Source organism: Apteryx rowi, unplaced genomic scaffold (assembly GCF_003343035.1).
Source record: "Apteryx rowi isolate R43461 unplaced genomic scaffold, aptRow1 scaffold_45, whole genome shotgun sequence".
NCBI classification, from domain to species: domain Eukaryota; kingdom Metazoa; phylum Chordata; class Aves; order Apterygiformes; family Apterygidae; genus Apteryx; species Apteryx rowi.
Window position 1 is genome coordinate 32684 of NW_020450705.1, and position 20509 is coordinate 53192.

Below are 20509 nucleotides of genomic sequence, written 5' to 3' on the forward strand. Positions count from 1 at the left end.
TTAGCTTAATTTGCCCACTCATTAAAAAGGATAAAGTAAATGATTAACACAGAAATGGGTTAAGTGTAAGGCTTGTACCTTCTCAGGAGCATGGTTGCCCTCTGAACTCCAATCTGAATTCATACATTTTCTTATCTAGTGTGATTTATAATTGAAGTGAGAAAGTTAAGATATGACACTGTTTCAGTTCATTCAAAAGGCATTAGTTTTGGATCCTCAGAATATAACTATCTGAAAACTTCTTAATAGAAAACAGAATGGTAAAAGGAAGTAGCTGGTGAAACCGTTTCAAGGCAGCTGCCTAGAATTTTTCATGGCAATTAGCTCAGTTCATAGACTTCAAAAATATAAACAAGCCTCATTAAATACAGATGAATGACATTTTCTGCATTCATAAAACTATAGATCAGCATTTGTAAGAGTTCATGCAGGCATCTATCCCTCATCCTAATTAGCCACGGTACTTTAAAACCAAAAGGGGGGGAAAAAAAGAATCTATTGTTTATTTGTCAATTATGGCCTTTTCTATTAGACTGAAAGCATATAGACTTTGAAATACATAATCCCAATGCCAGCTTCTGCAGTTCAAAAAAAAGGCCTATGCTAACAACAAAATCAGTTTATGTTCTTGTATGCCTCTTGACTTTTTTCCTCCCCAGTTTAAGGGATGTAGCCTGAGGCCACAGTCATGATAGTGACCCATACCCAACACCAACAACAAACTGAGCACAGAATTCCAGTAGTAACTAACAAGAAAGAAAGACAGAAAGAAGAAAGACAGAAAGAAAGGCCTATACGTAATACATTGGAATAATAGCTCTACCTCACGAGTCTCTTGCTGTACCTTTTGTTAAGATCTTTTGCAGATAACTGAAACCTTAAGCAAAAGTTTACTTCAGTTTTTTCTGACCCACACATGGTTTATCAAAACACATGTAAAACAATTGTTTACTTACCTCTAAGAAAGCTTTTTGACTGTCCTTCACTCAAGAGAATGGTTCTCCGGGGGTCACGTGACTTTCAGGTTGAGTCTTGGCTGATTACAAAAGGCTGTGCACGTGCACAAGGAGACCTGCTGCTAAATGGCAACCTCTCTGGGGAGAAGAGAGTGCTAAGAGTCATTCTGTACTTTGGCAAGCTCAGTCATCAGCGCAATGATGTTTAATTTTTGTATCTAGAAAATAATTTGGGTGTGCAGGGCTCAGACTGCAAGCTTCCTCTCTCCATAGAACAGAAAGACTTTGCAACTGTCCTGAGAGGAAACTGGAGATAACTTGGCATTGTACTGCAGTAGCAACACATCATTGCTTTTGAGCTGCTGGACCAAGTTCAAAGAGACAAACTGCTCTGCACGACTACTGGAGGACAGAGAGCACAATATTAGAAGATAATTACACAGTGCTGGTAATTTAAACAAAAACTGAATGAATGCAATGAAAACACTGAGAGCTCCAACACTGTAAAAAAATTAAAAACTAAATTCCTTTTTTAAAGCAGAACTAGATATGTCTTGAGTGTGACCATGTCATGCAACAAACTAGTGCAGCAATCCCCAACACAGCACAAAATAGGTGTGAATAATATCAGTGTGGCACTGCATATGAATTCATTACAGCTGAGCTGCTTTTAAAATGTGTTCTGATGGAGATACTGTGGGCACAAAGTGTCACAGGTGTGGTTATAGCTCAGGCCCCTCTAACACAAGGCTGCACTTAAACTGACAATTCTTGTAGTTTGGCAAAAAGAATGGAAGGGCACAAGAATTGTTTGGAAAGAAATTTTATAAAAGGAGAAACTGGGAACAACTAAACAAATTAAGAAGTATTGAAGAAAAGGAAAATAAATGAGACCTAACTGAGTGTTCACCAGCTTTTAAAGGAAATTATGGAAGCATGTGCTTGACAAAACACTCAAATATTACATGGAGAATATTTAATTTGAAAGGATGACCAGGCAGGTCTGCATGATTTCCAGAGGCAATTTGTGCCAATAGAAAGGGAGACACACAGCACATGAATGAGTACAAGGGAGCTTGATCAGAATTTTAGGCTCATATTTTTTCTGAATACTTGCTGTTCTCCATTCAGATCTGGAAAGTTACAGAATGACATATCTCTGGATGGATTTTTTATGTTGTGTTTCTTTCGTCCTAGGATCTATGCCCTACTGGTTCTGGGAAACTTGTGACCTCTGCATTTTTAATTAGAGCTTGTAATTTTTTCCCTGGCAACCTATTTTGATGTCGCAAATACGGAATCTGTCAAATTAAGCAACTTCCAAATGCAAAGCTGAGGACTTCTGTTTGGATGAAGTCCAAATAGATAGAAACATGAAGGAGCAATAGGATGTATGATACAACATAGTTAAGAAAAATAAAAAACAGATAGCAAAAGAGGGATGGAAATGTTGGCTTCATTTAATTCATGAGTTTGATTTTAGTAATTAATACATCAATACAAAAAGAACTGCGTTGCATGATGAAGTGGTTCAGATGAAGAATTCTTAAAACTAACTTCCTTGCAGTTGAAAACAGATAAACTCTTGCCATCTGATTGATGTGCTAGTACTCACATGGTACAGAAGACCTGGACTATTCCCAGGAAATATTCTAGACGGGAAAAAAACTTTACACACATGATTAACTGTGTAACTAGTCAGTGAATGGAAGAAATCTGTTGCAGGCAGTGAATGAGAAAGAAATCTATTGCAACAAAATACAAGCCCAGATTTTAACAGATGCTCAACTTTAGGAGGAATAATGCAATAATAGTATGATGGGTTAAGAAAAATAATTTAGTACAATGACATTTAAATACATATTTTTCAAAAACATTTAGGGTACATATGTTGCACTTGCCAAATAAAAATATGTCTTCCTCTTAAATCTCAAGAAGAAAAACTAGAAATCTTTGTCACTCAGATACAGTATGTGTTGCCATAATTCATTCACTGATTCTTGATTATAGTCTCTTTAGGGTATTACTGTTCCTGACATCAATGTGAGCTTTTTTAGTATATTACAGTGTCAACATAGACTTCCCCAGAATACTTCTGCCTGTCTCCTTTCCTCTTCTTTGTAATTACCAAGAAAGGGACTACCAACTTTCCCTCTATAGTATGAAAAAGTCTTTGATAAGAAGAATATTATTTTCTAATGAACTAGACCTGTGCTCACTCTTACCATAGTCACTTACTTGTGTTTCCTTTTCCTGCTGTAAGCTAAGACTAAGTAGGGACTAGGAAAGCATCTTTTACTGCCATTATTGATATCATGCAAGATAATCACCCTTTTACAAGGACACCCATGTGTAATTGTCTGTCAGGCCAATAGCCAAGAGATATGAATGTGCTCATTAAGTTTTTTTAAAACAAATGGTGAACAACATGAACATCTTCAGGAAGAAAAGACAAATACCAATTTGGGAGTAAAAGGCTAAACTTAGTGTACTTTAACCTTGCATTGCAAATAAAGTCTTCCTGGGGTTCCTCGATCTTTCATCATTGCAGTCACCCTGCAAGGGGTGAGGGAGTAAGCGGATTTTTCTACTTTCTAGCAGGTACCTGTTATATCCCTTACTCTGTCTCTGGTGTAAAAGAAAACCAAGCAACTTCAACATTCCAGAAAATGCATTTTAGTAGCCTGAAGGACTGTCTAAACAGAGTGTAAAAACTGATGACAATACTAACATGATTTACGTTTTTTCACTTATTTTAAATGAAGTGATCTATTTACATAAACTCTCCTAAAACTGTCAAAACAGGTCATTTTCAAATTAAATGCTTATTTCCCCCTTTTTAATAAAAAAAATATTGCTGTGAAAGCTTTGATTTCCAGGAGAAACAACTTTTTATTTATTTACAAAACCAGATGGAATAATGTAATAAATCTACTGCTACATATAACATTCACTGAAGTAATCTGACAGCTAGTTTGCTGGTATTATGAGAGATACAGAGAGAACATCACCATACTTATGCATGCCTCAAAAAGGGCTATATTATTTTAAAGACAAATAGTGAAAACTGAATGTTTTAAAGGTTAGGAAACCAGAATTGACAGGATTTTGACTTCCAAGTACAGACAAGTGTATAGACAAGTACAGAGCTCAGCTGTGACAAACAGGAATGTCTGCATCTAAGAAGTTTGCTGAGAGAAGTTGAAACTGGCATTGCTTTTATGAAAAATGCAGCATCTATTTACTTCCCATGTTTGCAGCTTTCCCAGCTACTTGCTTAGACCTTGGCTGCCTCATGGGCCTAAGGATGCCATAACCTTAAACAGTCTTATAAATCCAGAGAGGGAAATGATCTGTCTCTCGTCTTCAGCAGAGAGCCTTGGAGAATGTTTATGGGGCTTTACCAGCAGAGTCACTGAAAAAAGAGCCAAGACTCAGGGGCCCCTGACCTTTCCCAGCCCTCCTCCACCAGGATCAGCCTGCAGTCCGCTCTTTAGAAGTTTCTGCTCACCCAAGGAGCAAAATTAGAAATCTTCTCCAGGGACAATCTTTCTTCCACCAGGTCATTCAACAGGCCAATGAGGAATGGAAACCATAAAGGAAAAAGTGAGTTAAAAAAAAAAAAAGTATATCACTCGGTGAGGGCTTCCCACAGTAGAGTGTAAACGCCTAGACATGCATACAGAGTCTAATGTTGCCTTGTCAGCAGAGCCCCAGCCTTCAGGTTTAGGCCTCCAATGTTCAGTACAAGCCATAATGGTGTAAGATGAGTGCCCAGCATTTTGCTGGTGATCCATGCATCTATGAAGCATTTAACCATCAACATGCTTAAACTGCATAACACTAGCAGTTACAAGTGTTGAGACCCTCTGATCCCCATGACAAGTAAAAGCATCCATGGAAATGTGCCTAGCATTTAATTAATGAAATATCTTCTTCAAAGACTTTGGACATATAAGACTTATTTAAGGCTTTCTGAAGGATATCCATAGCTATATAGTTTCTTGGAAAAAATTCCCTGTTAGCATAGTCTCATTTTTATCATAAGTCACCACAGATCAAAATAAAATTGAAACATGTGGAGAAATTTCAAATACACTGAAAATCTGGTATTGAAAATAAACAACCACACTGCACTAATTTCATGAGTTCCATTCACTAATTGTCAGGTTATGATTAGCCTTTTTGAGGTGAAATCTATGAAACAGTTTGCCCATCCAATTTTGATGACCCCTCGTAATTTCTCTCACAGGTTTTGCACAAGGATCCTCTGAGGTTTAGAAAGATTTTGCAACATCTAGCGGTGACTGATGCCTGCCTCAGCAAGAGGGGAAGCAGCTGCTAGTGCTGAGATCCAGGTATATTTTGAACCAGTCAAACACCCACTCAGCAAGGGATTCCCAAAAGATTCGGGAACTGCTGTCTCAGGAACACAGGTGTGCTAACGTTCTTCCAGCAGCACAGCTCCAGCCTCTGCACCATGAGCAACTCCTTGGCTTGCTTTAACACTACTGCCTGCTGGTGCGCCTACACCCTCATGGTGCTTGTATTGGAAGAGGCCTTAATAAGCCACTGTCCCACTCACTCCTGAGGGCAGCTACCTATGTGCATGGTGGTCTGAAATTATGACAGACTTTATTGTGTGAATGTGTAAAGGCACATGAGGAAAGCCCCAGTCTGCCTGCTCCACTCAGTGGGCTCTCACTCGAGGAGGGAAAGGCCTGGTCCCAGAATGTCCTATGAGACAACACAACCCATAGCACAATTCTGCCCTGGGTGGGGACTGCATATACATCACAATATTTTGCCTTAAATAATCACCAGAAAGATAGCAGGACATAAAAAGTACTCTCACACTCTTAGAAGACCTTGTACTACAGTTAGTATCCACTACTTTTCTATACCCGTTTACTTTTTTGTACTTACACTTTTTTTTTGTGCTTGTACTTAAGGCCGTAGTTATCTCAAGTAGCCAACTGCTCTCTGTTCACAACTTTAAGTGCTGGTGTGTTGTTTGTCCAGAAGTGAATGCCATAAAAACCATGTGTAAATAAGTAACACAAAAGCAGGGTTTCCCTTCTCCACTCTACTCTCCCATACATGGAGGGAAGGGCAAGAAAACTTGAATGGAAAGAAAATGTCCACTCCAAACTGTCTTGCTCAACGTAAAAGCTGCAAAATTTGTAATTGGACTTCCTTTGCAACCAATTCCAGTTTTCATTGTGGCAGGTAAACGTGGAAAGTATTTAACTTCCCTCCCAAACAAAGTGCCTTAGCATAAGCAGTGAGTCAGACCAAACATCTGTTTAGCTAAGTATCTTGCTTCCTACAAAAATGACTGAAGGATAACTAGGGAAGTGCATAAGTTTAGGACATACATGTATTAAATGGCTCCAGAATATTTTCCCATCCTCCAAAAATTTGCATTCTAGGGATTTCTTAAAGCAGTAGGCATAGCATTGATCCTCCATGGACTTCCTTTCCAGGAATGCGTTCAGTCTCCCTTGAACCCATACAAACTTCCCCTGTTCATGGCATTCAGAAGCGAGGAGTTCACAGCTGAGCTGCCTATAATGGGAAGAGCAGTCTGTTCTTTGCTCTGAGTGGCTTTTGTTGCCCCCTACTTCTCATGCTGTAGAAGGCACACAGTCATCACCTTTGCAATGTCTCAGATGATGTAATAGACGTCTATCATCTCTCTCCCTTTTTCCCATTATTTTATGCATTTAATTTCCAGACTGGAGCGTATGATTTTATTAAGTTGCTTCCATATGTTGGATGATTGCATATGCTTGATTGTCCTCCTCACCCTTCTTCAAACATTTTCCAGCTCTACTTACTTCCCTTCTGAAGCAGTGGGATGAGAACTGCATATGGATGTACCAGGAATTTTTACAGTGACATAACAAATTATTCTTTATTTTTAATAGTCAACTTGCTTTTTTGGGGGGACCATTACTGAGATATTTTTTTTAATAATCCAAAATTGTCTACGATAACTATTATGTGTAATTTTCCTGAATTTTAATAGTCAGCTCAGAGCCCCTTATTGTATATGTAAAATTAGTATTTTATAATTTTCTTTTTTAACCCTGGTGCATCACTTCATGTTACATGCATTGAACTTTATCTCTTATTTCATTTATCATCACCCAGACACATAAAGCAACAAAGTCCTCCTGTAATTCTTCAGGGAGACTAAACACAAGCACCTACCAGGAAGACTCAGTCTCCTTGCCATTTTCCCATTCCAGATCACTTATGAATGCTGATAGGCATGGGCTCAAGGATTGACCCCTGCAGGATTTTATCCTGAAAACTGACTGTTTCATCATGTCTTAATGCCTACTTTCCAAACCAGTAATTTTAATGTATGAGAACCTCTAGTCTTATATACTGTGACAACCTAGCCCTTTCAGTACTGAAATGTGATTTCTGAAATACTTCATTACAATTCTGATATTACCTTAGACTAGAAAAACTTATGTTTTCATTTGGTTTCATTTAAGTGCATTTACCATTACCAGGCTTTAACATAAACAGGATTTTGCACATCAGCTGTTCAGCAGTAACTATATGACTTTTAGTCCAAACAAACAACATAACAAGATAGCTTATTCCCTGCACTATGGCTCTGTCTACTGCGATCCCCTAATTCAAGCCTACAGAAGAGAACTAGGAAGTGCTTACTCACCAAAACTTGTTGTAATTATAATTTATATAATTACAGGACTTACATAGTTAAATGCTTTAGCACAAGAGACATCTACTACTGTGGATACAGTTTATCTAGCAACATTAAATATTTATAGCTGTACAGTTACAACTTATCTGTCACCAAAATAAGCTCAATTCATGGAGACTTCACTTTAAGGACAACCAAAAGGCTAGACAAAAATTTATAATAAGGAGAGGGCACGTCCGAAATCCTACAGCTCACTGGGGATTCTGCTCAGGTCTGTGAGGAGCCAATGCAGGATTCCCAGCCTGGAAACACTCTCTAAATAGCAGGCACTCACAACTTCATTTTCAAAGCTCTCTGTAGCCCCAGTTCTTTGGAAATGAGGCAGAGAATGCAACTGCTTGCCCAACAGCACATCACATTCATTCCTTATGCTGCCTCAGTTCATATTGCACCTATCCAGGAAGCAGGCAGCACAAGTTGAATTTCTTTTGTCTGTAAAGGCACAATAACCCACATCTCCCATCTTCTGCGGAGGTGTTCTAACTGCCAGCCTCTTACAAGTGGACACTACTCCAGAGCAAAGCAAAGACCACCCCATGGTTTGGAAGGACCTCTAACCTGTGGGTCAGTGTTAACCATATTCTGAGAGCATTTGCTGGACTGAGTCCCCCTGAGGAGGAGACTGACATGTTTCTAGAACCTTTTAAGATTTACCTACAGAGAAGCTCATGGAAGGGCAGTAGCAACCACTTCATTTCAGAGCATAATGGCTGTATTTACTAAACAGCTAAACTCTTCCAAGACTGATGCATCTCTAGAGACTTAATTGACTGTATAACAAAAGAATAAGATGACAGATGATGGTAGCACAGGCAATGTGCAGAGGTTTTTCCACATCACAGTATTGAAATTAGGTGCTTAAACTTTGACCTCCAGTTTTTCTGAACTTTGAATCTGGCACTCTATATAATGTCTTCTGAAGATTAAACACTAGACATAAATGTCACCTATTATCTGGGCTGGAAGGGAGGTGATATTTTTGGCAACATTAAGTTCTTTTAGAACTTCTTCAGCTCCAAGATTCCTTAGTACTTATTTTGCAGTTATGTGTCCATGTTCTCTAGCAGTCTTTAGCTAGGAACTTTCTGCCATGATTTTGTTTGGTATTTGAAGTGAAATTCAGTTTCTTTTTTTGTGTGGTTCAGTCATGCCCCCGTCCCTCCAACTGAAGTTTGGGTTTCTTTCCCCTTGTTTGGGAAATTTACTATCTGACATTAATCCCCTGAGCCTATAGATTAACCATCCTGGCATATTTAAAGCCTAAGATTTGAAAACAATCAAATGAGCAGTAAAGGTGAAACATGACACTATCTGAGAATAAATGTTACAGAGAGAGATCCGCAAGCAACATTTCAGGAGTTATATGAAATACCATTTTTGTTCTCATTTCCTAGTGGCAGTCAGTGAATCTTATCTTTTCAGGAAAATGACTGTGAGGAATTATTTGCTAATGGTAGATAGCTAAAATATACCAGTCTATCAGAAGTTGAACCTGGTGATCTCGCGCACTGCAGTTTAATTTTGTACAAGGAAAATTACTATCCCCTCAGGATGTTAACTCTTCAGAAATATCACTCTGTACTTTGCTATTTTTTGCTTCCAAGGACAAATGTAGACTCTGAACAAAGGCAATGTCTTATAGTTAAAAAACAAAGGAAGATTGCAGAATTCCTTTAATTAAACACTATATGTAATTACAAAACATAAATTCATAGTATGCAGAGAAAAAGAAACAAAAAAATCCACAGTTGCTGTGTCTGGAAGGCTGCAGACCACAGAACAATTTCACCCACAGTGAAGATGAAATAGATTCCAGTGACCTATGATACTTAACCAAATTTTTATACTTCAAACTAATAATTTTTGAAGAAGCACAGGTATACTCTAGACAACAGTTTTAACCTTTGCCAGAAACAGCATCCAAAGAAAATCAGAAAATGCTTATTGGCTCATTAATGGCCTGACTGAATAAAGACAGTGTACAACAGCTTTACTACACTTAATTTCCCTAATTGCTCTGACAGCATCTGAAATTACTCCATGTTTTATGCTGCTTCCTGTTCTCGATTTTAAGTATTTCAAGGCACAGTTGAATATTATGAAATGAGATTGTAATTGTAAAAAAATTAAAAGCAACTCCTTCAAAATATTGTCTTAAGCATCTATGACAGATGCTGGTGCATTGCCTAAAGGTTAAAATGGATGCATTTAGCATCTGTTACTGAGTCACCATGATACAGATTAGAACATTATGTTTGTGTTTAGATTATCTGCTATAAACACATCCGGGTGACTGTCCTGGGATTAATTTGTTCAAGCCTGGCATTTGTGTGCTATCACCTAATTGTTATCTGGTCGTCACAGGGTTTGTTGGCAATTCCATAACTACCCCCCCTCCCCCCCAACTAAAGTAAGGGATAAGAAAAATGAAAAGGTCAGACTTCTGAAGTAATCTTGACCATGTGCTTAACATTTACATCACAAAAATAATGGAATAACTCTGTAACCACAGGCACACGAGATAAAGGAGGGGAACTTTTCCCCTTTTGCAGTGCAAACACCTTCTCATGCAGAATCTGACACAGATTCTTTTCCCAACTGCATGAGATTTGTTCCCCATTCTCTTCCAGGATGCCAGCAACTCAGCCTCTAGATAAAGTTCAGTAAGACAAACTATTTTTGATTTTTCTTGATGAAACTGTTGCAATGCATTCTAAATACTTACTCTGAATATCTGTCTATGCTCGTTCTCTTCCATAATAATTTCCAGTTTGGCCTACTCCCTCTAACAATCAACATAACCTGCCACTTTCTGCAGGCAGTAGTTATCACTTCCTTCAATTTACAATGCAAAATGAAAAGTGAGGAAAAAAAAAGTAGCTCATAAAGTCCGTAACAACAAGAACAAGAGTTTATATGATGGATTAGTTTCTTCTCATTTGATCCTAGGGAGGACAATATGATTCCAGGGATGCATTTTGGTCCAAAAGTTTCAATGTCACTGAAATCCAAATATTTAAAAAACACTGGAATATGAACTTTGACTGTATAGCCCTTTAAATAAAAATAGCATTTTTACTACTATAGTCTTCCCAAGTGCCTGCTTCTTTCTAGTATGTTTCCCATCCTAATACTGTATGTTTTTGCAGCTGGCAATTGACACTGCCAATGAGCCTTTATGTTCAATGTTATTTAATATATTCCCACCAGAAAGCTATTTTTACTATTCAATTTCAGTATCTTCTTAAAGTGTCTTGCATATAAAGTTCATATCTTAATTTGCATTTTTCCCATAGAATAAGTAAATAAAGATTCAAGCAACAATATTAAAAGAGTTTAGGTTTGTTTGCTGAGAGAGAGAGAGATTTATGGAACAGAAAACTGCTTTTTACTGAAAATAAAGTTCCATTTGTTCCTTTATGTTTCAGATGGCTATACTGGAGATAACGGGTATAGCATCGTCATAAAGGGATGGCACTTTAAAACTGCATTTGCATTTAATTTTTTAGGTATGAAAAAGCAACATGCTCAATTATACATGATAGGATGAATATTCCTCAAAATATTGCCCCATTCTACAGAACAAAACAGCTACAGCTGGCTCTTCAAGAGGCAATCTATGTGGACCGGTGCACACGTGCCCTTTTTCCAAGAAATTGGCATTTCCTGCCCTAGCATTGCATGCTGTGGCTGAACACACACCACCCTACATTCCCATAATGTTTCAGCAGTGTGCTTGTAGGGAATTACATCCTCCCTTTCCTGTGCTGTCACAGTCACAGGGTGATGCAAGAGGAACCTTCAGACGTATATCTGGAGGGAACACCAGCCTGTTCTAGGGTTCAGGACCATTTTTTGTACTCTTCATTCTTATATTGTTGAAATAAGGCCAAGGCCATTCGAGTCCAGTGATCTCATAATCCTTTATGGAATTTCACACTTACAAGACTCAAAAACCCCAGCATGATAGAGTCAGTTCCACCTGCGAGTACAACAGCAGCCTAGATTACAAATAGTTCTTTTGTTTACTCTTCCACTGTACCATGCACCATGATACTAGAGTTGGCCTTTTGTCCATACTGCTTACAAAGCTGTAATTAAAATGGGCTGATTCTGTGTTTGAAGAGTATGTGATTTAACACGCATCTGCTCAGGATGTATCTGCCATCACTGCATTACGATAAGATGTAAATATCCTTCCTGATATAGCCTACTAAGCAAGTGTACTCTACCCCTTCCCCTGGACTGAGAAAATTTTTATTCACACACAGCCAGTATAAAAATACTATGACCTCTTTAACAATCTTCAAGCCAATACTTTCTGCTGAATTGGAGAAATAATCTTATGTGGCTACAGAAATAATGTTTGTGTTTTTTCAGTGTTGCTCCCACCAAAGGCTGGATTATCTGTTTCACATCCATTTAAACACAAGAAGGTTATAACAGGGCAGACAGCAATCTGGACTTTATTGGCTGGGAAAACTGACCTCATAAATCTGACTTGATACATCTGTCCTTTTGGCTGTCTGTGTATATGCCCATGCATTCAGTTGGCCATGTGCCTGCTCAGGGGTGGATCAGCTTCTGTGGCTGCTGCATCAAGGATTTTCCATCTCCCTCTCTTCCCTACAAAAATAAATATATTGTAAGAAGTGCAGAAAAGATGACAAGTTTAGGATTGCTTGTGGCTGCCAAAAGAGCCAATATACTGTTATGATAAATGGTCAGGAAGCCACTGAAACTACCTACAGCATCAAACCTTCATTATGTCTGTCTGTTTCTCTAAACAGACACTGATACTATTCTCATCACTGTGCTTTCTGAGCACACAAGAGAGTCCATGAATGAAGTACATCACTATATCATGTTGCAGGCATCTCACATCCCAAGTATCTTACAGCTCCCACTTCAGGATCAGAAGATTTGTATGTATCGCTTGAACCCAGTTAAAAAACACCAAACTTTCAAACACACCAAGTTTAAAGTAGGGGATAAAGGAGTGGAACTAGCATTGTATAAATGGAAAATAGATACTATGATAAAACACTTATTCCAGGTCCATGAAATTGCTGAACTGCATTTTCTAGAGTGAAATGTTTCAGTTTATTTACTATCAAAGACACATGAAGCCTGTGGCTGCGCAGCACAGTACAGATGCATAACAATGACTTTTTTGAATGCAGTCACCAACAATCCCTTTCACCTGGAGCGTTCTGGCTACTCAGTGACTTAGAACCATCCATACGGGTTTATATAATTTGCTTTCCACCAGTAAACCAATTTAGTACGATTAGTTAATACAGGGGGGGGGGGGGAAGAGCACATTCTTCTCATTGCCTTCCTATAATTTCAGGATGAAGACTGTCAATCTATTTAAATTGAAAAATAAATAAATAAATCCCTATACCAGTAGGCTGTTCCTAAACCAGCTCATACTAGCTCAGAAACATATTCTCTTCTTTCTGTTGACTGCCACTGCTCTCTAGGAGCCTTGATATGAAACTTCAGGAGAAGTGCCACTATTATACTTTACCTGGAAAAGCGACACTGTATGATAGAGACAGGGAAGAACGAGAAATTAAACACTGATTTTAGAAAATCTCTCTCCTACCTGAGATTTTCTTTTTCGCTAGACACAAAGGTAATTCCAAGGCTGATAAAGATGTTCGTTGGAAATGTCTGACTTAGCTGCTAGATGCATATAACAGCAGTAAACTAAATGCCTATGAAGCCCAGCATCTGCCCTGATTTATGCTGGTTTCAGGCATTGCTGTTTAACTTCATAGTGGACAGCAGAAGATTAAAAAACAGCTTAGTTTCCATACTACAGATTAATTCAGCAATCCAGCTGCTTAGCAAAGAATGGGCTCATGCTACTGATTTAGTTTCTACTACTTGTTGAGAGGACACAGCAGTCAGATCCAATGTTAAAGTGACTCCGCCTCCCAACAGCTCTTCCAGTAGTGCAGGATAAGATAAGATGATCATGGGAACAGCAGCTGACAGAGTAATCCACAGAACCCATTGATTTCTTCTCCCTGTTTACTCCCTGTGTTTTAATTGAATTTTGTGGTTCAGCAGTGGTCGGAGGCTGTGCTTTCAGAGTCAGCTAAAGTACAAAGTAAAAAAGTTAAAGCAATGGGGAAAAAAAAAAATCAAATTCTTGAGTTGTGTCCAGCTGGAATTGGACAAAAATAGACTCAAAGATTCTCATTGCAAATTTGACTCTGGAATGAAGGTTGTGTTTTTTTTGTTGTTGTTGCTTTGGTTTGGGTTTTTCTTCTTTGCACTCAATTCTTCCTTGCAATAAGGGGAATGTGAAAAGGAGAATACTGGGAAAGAGAAAATTTCTTGTTCCCAGCTAGCAGGTTAAAATTTTTAAGGGGGCTGGAGGCTTTGAGGAACTCAATCTTGACCAGGTCCCAGAAGAAACTTAGCAGGGTGGGACAACTTGCTGTCAATCATCTCATAAATAAATACTTTCTTTGCCAGTCAGGGTAGAACTTGGTTCATGGTCTGTCATCAATGCACTGTGTAAATGCTAGCAACTTACATGCTGGATGTTTAAAGGCATTACAACATTAAATATCATCCTAAGAGAAATGGAGACATTTAAAAATAAGGATTAACAGTTCACTTCTACTCCGGAACTGGGCAGAGTCCTCACATGCACTGTCTTTCCCTGTGCTTAAGTAAGTTAACCTTCAGTTAAGTAATAGTACTTTCCACCATGTGAGAACATGGCCCTGCACCTCTCTCTCTGCCTTATCGGGAGAATGCCTTTAAGAATCTAGGAGCTGAGATTTACAGACATCCTCAAAGACTCTGGATGATACACTCCAGTTCAGGATCTCCCTATTCTCCACTGTCCCATGCAAGCAGCAGGCAATTTATACTCTTTCCTTTTTAGAAGCACTGTCACAAAAACACAGTTCCATTCCAAAATGACTGTGTGAACTGTGCTGTGGTTTTTTTTTTCAAAAGTTCAAGTGACTAAAGAACTGATAGGCCATATGTAAACAAAAAACCACATATTTCTGTAAAAAGAAAGGAAAGAGAGCACACACACCACTTTCACTTCAACCATAAGGTTTATAAGATGACTTGTAAGATGCCCACACAAGTTTATGGTTTGCATAAAGTTTGTGTAAGTTTGTAAGACGCCCACAAAAGAACTGCATGCATAAAATCAAGATCAGAACTGAAGAATAAAGCAGGCACCCTTTTAACCTCCTGTAAGCAACCCTGGACCTCCAGCATTCCTTACTAGCTGTGTTCTGAACATAGATCACTGATGCCAAACTACATCAATCAATGTGATAGTTCAGTGAGAGACACAGAAATGGTGACCAGGCTGAAAACCCACAGAAGCTGAGATGGCTAGATGACATGCAATAACATTTTAGAAGTCTGATTTCTGACAGCACTTCCAGCTTCTACAAAAACAGTTCCAGTGTCTAGAAGCATGCAATGCATTGTGCTTGGCTGCTAGAAAATGGCAAAGTTAATACCTGCCTGTTGCTTGGTGTAGTAACAAACTATTGCTGAGCATGCACTGCAGTTAGCTATGGCAAGTTTATTCCACTCCTGATTTAATGTCACAACCTTTCTCATAGAGAAACAGTTCCTATAATTTTTAGGGACACCACACAGTGTTTCTGAGAACTTGAACAGTACCCATGAGCCCTATCTCATGGGTTCTCAGAACTCACTCCACTTTGTGAAAAATAACATTTTTTTAATAGCAGAATCAAAAGGGCCTTCTGTTCTTCATAGGAGAAAAATTAAGCTTATGTACAACATGAGATTCACAAGTTTGAGTTCTGCTCTTAATGTAGTAATGCTTATAATTCCTAGGTAAATTTCCAAGCAGAATGACTTTAGCCACCTGACAGCTTGTATTTGGAATGATACAAGTTTTGGAAAGGCTTATGGAATGACAAATGCAACATAAAACTCTTAAAATTGTATTTGCATGACCTGGGGAGAATAGTAAGAAGAGAAAAACCCAAAATACCAACACTCCCTTTTTGCATAATGAAGAATAGTTTTAAAATGTGATGTGAATCAGTGCTTCAAATGGATCACAGCAGAGGAAAGAGAATGGTGCCAAGAGACATAGCAGAATGGCAGGAACCCATGCAGAGCCAAGCTTTCAACACTGCAGATATTGGGTATTTGTGCAAAAGCCAGGCATGACACTCCCCACAAGGCAGCTGCATGTCCATGTCTAGTCATTGACTGTACTTCATGATCTTTCAGGATGCAAGAAAAAAGAGGAAATGAGGCATAAGTCTTCTGCAATATTGATTATCTGCAAATTTTTCTACAGAGCAATCATAGGATGGACCATCTTTTTTCACACCTAACCTAGCTCCATTCAGATGCCAGTGGAGAGGTACAAGAGCACCTCACCACTCAAGTGTCATGCCCTGCAAGAAGGAACAAGCAGCAGGCTAATGACACATGCTAAGATTGCCATATATGAAACGGCTGTGACAGTCAGGATGGAGACTTAACAGGAAGCATATTGGATAATTTTCTTGGTGTAGTCATCACTCTTTGCAGCTTTGTACTGGCATCCCCTTCCTCTTTTCAAAGAGGAAAAAACAAAATAAAAATGACCTTCTTCTCAAGGTCATTTATGACCTATCCTCATACAAGTTACGAGCTCTGACATGCTATCGGAAAGCTGACACCTGCTTCTCATTGACCATAAGGCAGCTTTCACTTTTGTGCAGTACAAACAAGTTGTTTTCTGCTCTTTCCTATGCTGTTTCGCTTGCACAGGAAGAGCATCCCTGCCAGTTCAGTGCCCTGCTTCAGATCCCTCTTTATCACAATATTTACAAATGGAAAGATCATATGTTGTGCTGAGACAAAGTCCCATTTTGCAGACCAGTAGTTTTCCTTGTGCCCACTTGGCATCATTCACATGTGCTCTCCTGATTGTTTCCAGGCTCCTTCTTCAGATTTAGGGATCTTCCATGTCTTGCTTTTGTCCAACTGGATTTTCTCCCCGACATCTTTTAACTAGGGAACGTTAAACAAAGGTTCAGCTAGACCATCTCTTCTGCAGTTTCTTGTAGTACCTGTCCTTGGATTTGGCTCTATCCAAAAACTGCCACTTTGCTCCATGCTGCTTATTCTGACTTCTCAGTTTGTTCTCTTACATGGAATAAAGTCTGAAACCGATGGCTGCTTTTGAGAAGTCCACATCTGATAAATTTATTTTCTTCTAAAGTGAGTCATGCTCAGAGAATCCCATTCTGGCTAACCAAACAAATTGCACTGAAATCTAAGTAACAACACCACAGGTTTAGTTCTTTGCATTTGGACATTTCCTAAATCAACTTTCCAGGACTCCTGTGACTGCAGATTTATACTACCACCACTTAATGTGCAAAGTGATGTAAACTGTATCAGTTCCTCACAACAACTTTATGTGGATCAGGTTGGTTGACAGAAGCTTTTCTTCAGGCAGGTATCAAACATTGAACAGCAGTCACTGTGGAATAGAGAGGTAATCTACTTTTCTTGATTCAGGCCAGATATGATCCCTCTATGTTAAGAGTACCATAGATATTTTTCAAGGACTTTTATAGTATTATATACACTAAATAAATAAATAAAATAAATAAAACATGCATGTTGATTTCTTTAATAAGTACTTAACAGAAGGTTAAATAAATGCAAATTTAAAGGAATTTCAGTAAGTGACAAGATGAGGTTCCAAGCTCTAATGAACTCAATGCACCACTTGTCTCATCATGGACATACTAGGAAGACCCAGATGATGTCCTCTTTCTTGGTTGCTATTCATCCCCTGCAAAATAATTAACTCATTGATTTCAGGTCTAAAAAAACAGCACAAATCTCACAGTGGTAGTATATTCACATCTTCCATAGAGTTTCTTATTCTTTAATAATGTGTAGAATAAATTCTTGCTTGCTGAGCACTACATGGCTGCATTATGTAAAGCTGCTGCTAGCAATATCAAAACATATTAAAAGTTTAACTAAGACAATGTGTTTCAGAAGAATTTGCTTTCTTTGGAGCTGGAATGTCCCCATAAAAAGGCATGATCTGTACTAGACTGAGCTGTCCAATGATCTGCAAACGCTGCACATTGTGTCCTGGAGTAAACCCTGCTTTCTTCTAACCCAAATTGGTTTGGATTCCTCCTGTGCATGCAAAGAACATTTCTGAATAATATTAAAGCTACATGTTTTTAACCTGCATTTTGATTTGTGTGGTTGCCTTACACAGGGAGCATTTTCAGTTTTCAGTGATTGCAAGTCTACTGATAATGCCACCGAGTCTCTTCACTGTACTTTTTCTTTTCTCCTTCTTTTTTGGGGGGTGGGATGTTAACATGTTCCTGAAAAGCAGAACCATTCCTGTTTTCAAGACTTGTTCCATTATCCTGTCTGATTTGACCAAAAAAGGTATTTTTCCCCAGATTCTCTCTCTTCCTGCTAGCCCTCTGAAAACACCGTTATTTAGGTAGACCTCTGCAGCATACAATGATACAATTGAACACATGCACGCTTGTAATTTCTCCCTACACAATACTTCAAGTATGTCACTTCTCTCCCCCTCTCAGCCGACCTCTCACCTCTATTTCGCCTCATACTCTGCTGTGCCCCTCACCATCTGCTATAATTTCACCATTTCTCCTGAAAGCTTTGTATTCTCTAGTCCTTCACACCAACCCTTCCTGTTAATACCTATGTTCTGACATTAGAGCACAAGGCAGACAAGCACAGGAGGTGTAAAAGTGAGTCAGTTCAGAACTTCACTTTACTGCTGATGAAGGCCGGGGGATTTTAATTTTGCAGACTTTGAGAAGATTTACCCAGCAATGCAGAAGTGGAAATCACTGTGAAAACACCACAACTTCCGTATTACTGGAAGAAAAATCTAGTGCCATGAGTGCTACAATCCTACCAGGGTTGACTCCATGCCCAGTTTTCCTCATGGTAAAACTGAAAAGTTGTGCCTTCATTCAGTTTTTGCCTTAGAATGCTTCTCACACACAGCACTATGCCTTTTACTACAGAATAACTTAACATACATAAGCACTTACACACTGGCTCAGTCCAAAGGTAGTTCTGGCCTGGAGCTCTGTCTCCAACAGTGACCAGAAGATGTGTAGGAAAACAGTGCAAGAAATAGGGAAAGGGCAGAGCAACTCTTCCTCTCATATACCCTCCCAGTTTACTGCCTTTTTTAGTAGCAAAGACAAGTTGTAACTTTGGCAGGGAGTCCCAGCTTTTTACACTTTCACCATTCCTATTGTTGTTACACAATACAGGGCTCAGGTCCTGGAAGACAAGTATGACATGAAATGCTTTTAGAGCATTGCTTTAAATGTGATCATTCGCACTTCTTTTTAGCCTTTCCCCAAAGCTTATCATTTACCCCTAAAGGACAAGAAGATACCAGAGAGAGAAACAGCAAAGAGCAAGTCCATCCTTTGACTTTCGTGGTGCCAGTGGAGGACCCCTGCAACAGGGCACACTCTTCAAGATATTTTAAAGTGTTTGACAGTCTAGAGCTTCTGTCCTTAACAGCCAAGTGCATCTCACTCCAAATTTGATGTTTAACCTGTGCTCCTAATTTCATACCAGCACTTCTTACTACATACTTTGTACCTCCCCTGGATATTACAATCTTGCAGTATGACTTAACGGACTACTGCTGAGTGCATAAGCTAGCGTCAGTTGCAGCTAGACATTGAAGGGTTTTTTTTGTGTGTGTGTGTGTGTACACAATACTTATAAATGCAGGGGATATAACCCTTGTGCTTTAGGATAATAGTGATATTCTGACATCTAAGAAGAGGAAAGGGATTAAAAAAAATTAGTGATGACTGTCTTAAAAAAAAAAAAAGAAGAAGAAAAAAAACAGGAAGAGAAAAGCATGCAAGCATGTTGGGGGTGGAATGGAGTCCTCCAAAAGAGACAGGACTATCTACTCCTACCAACAAGGATGCATTGGTGTTCAGTCTGAGATATAATTCACATGCCTGAAGGAAAACTGCAGGAAAGGTCTGATCTTCCTACTGTGGATGTAAAAAGGCTTTGTCAATATATGCAGAATCTGAACCCAACAGGAAAAACTAGCAATCAGCCCCACAACCTAATAGCACTATTCTTTTCAGTGAATAAAAGCTACTGCAAAAAAAGAGACATTTTACACTTCATTGTTGTGAATCCAGTCTCCAGGCTTAGACAGTTGCGCCCTCTCCCTCTCTCGCTATCAGGTTGCACAGCGCTATATGTCCCCCAAAATTGGCAGTCTCTTCAAGCACGTTTTCCTTTTATAACAAAAATAACATTTTGAAAGTAAAATTGCTCTGTGACAAGAATAAATAACAGAACAGCAGCTGTAGTGATTAGCTTGCAAATACTTGCATAATGCAATGCTAATGAACTGAAATACACTCTTGCAGAATATCAAAATGATTTCTTCACATGGGGGAAGGCATTTATTTTTAATCATCATTATTATTATTATTATTACTACTTCTTTTATTCCCCCTCCTCTTCAAATGAGCATTTAGCTCACTAGATGGCTAGACTACTGTTTTATCAGATGTCACCACTGCTTACAAACATCACACAGCTCAGAGCATTTGAGAAAACATGCATGCCTCTGAGAAATCACGTACACAAGCCTTGGGGCACCTCTCTGCATCAACATCCTGAGTCCTGTGTGCAGTACTAGTCTCAGGAAGGGCATAATGGAGTTCGAAAAGGTTCAGAGAAGGGCTAGTAAAATGATTAAGAAGATGGAGCAGCT

General features: G+C 38.8%; 1 protein-coding gene across 9 annotated transcripts in view; it reads right to left on the reverse strand.

The window, feature by feature from the left end:
• The window catches only part of LOC112971630, a 133913-nt gene that overhangs the window by 9435 nt on the left and 103969 nt on the right, over window positions 1-20509 (reverse strand). For 3 of the 9 annotated variants that reach the window (XR_003255429.1, XR_003255428.1, XR_003255427.1), the window contains exon 5: window positions 957-1094. The exons of 1 other annotated variant lie outside the window; for it this stretch is intronic. Coding sequence is in view for 4 of the 8 variants with exons in the window: in XM_026077227.1 (XP_025933012.1) it covers window positions 17517-17527; window positions 18792-19029 (249 nt within the window). In the remaining 4 variants the exon portion in view is untranslated. Of the gene's footprint in view, window positions 1-956; window positions 1095-10121; window positions 12328-17357; window positions 17528-18791; window positions 19030-20509 lie in introns of those variants that run through there. 5 more of the 9 variants (XM_026077227.1, XM_026077225.1, XR_003255422.1 and 2 more) reach the window with 4 other exon arrangements.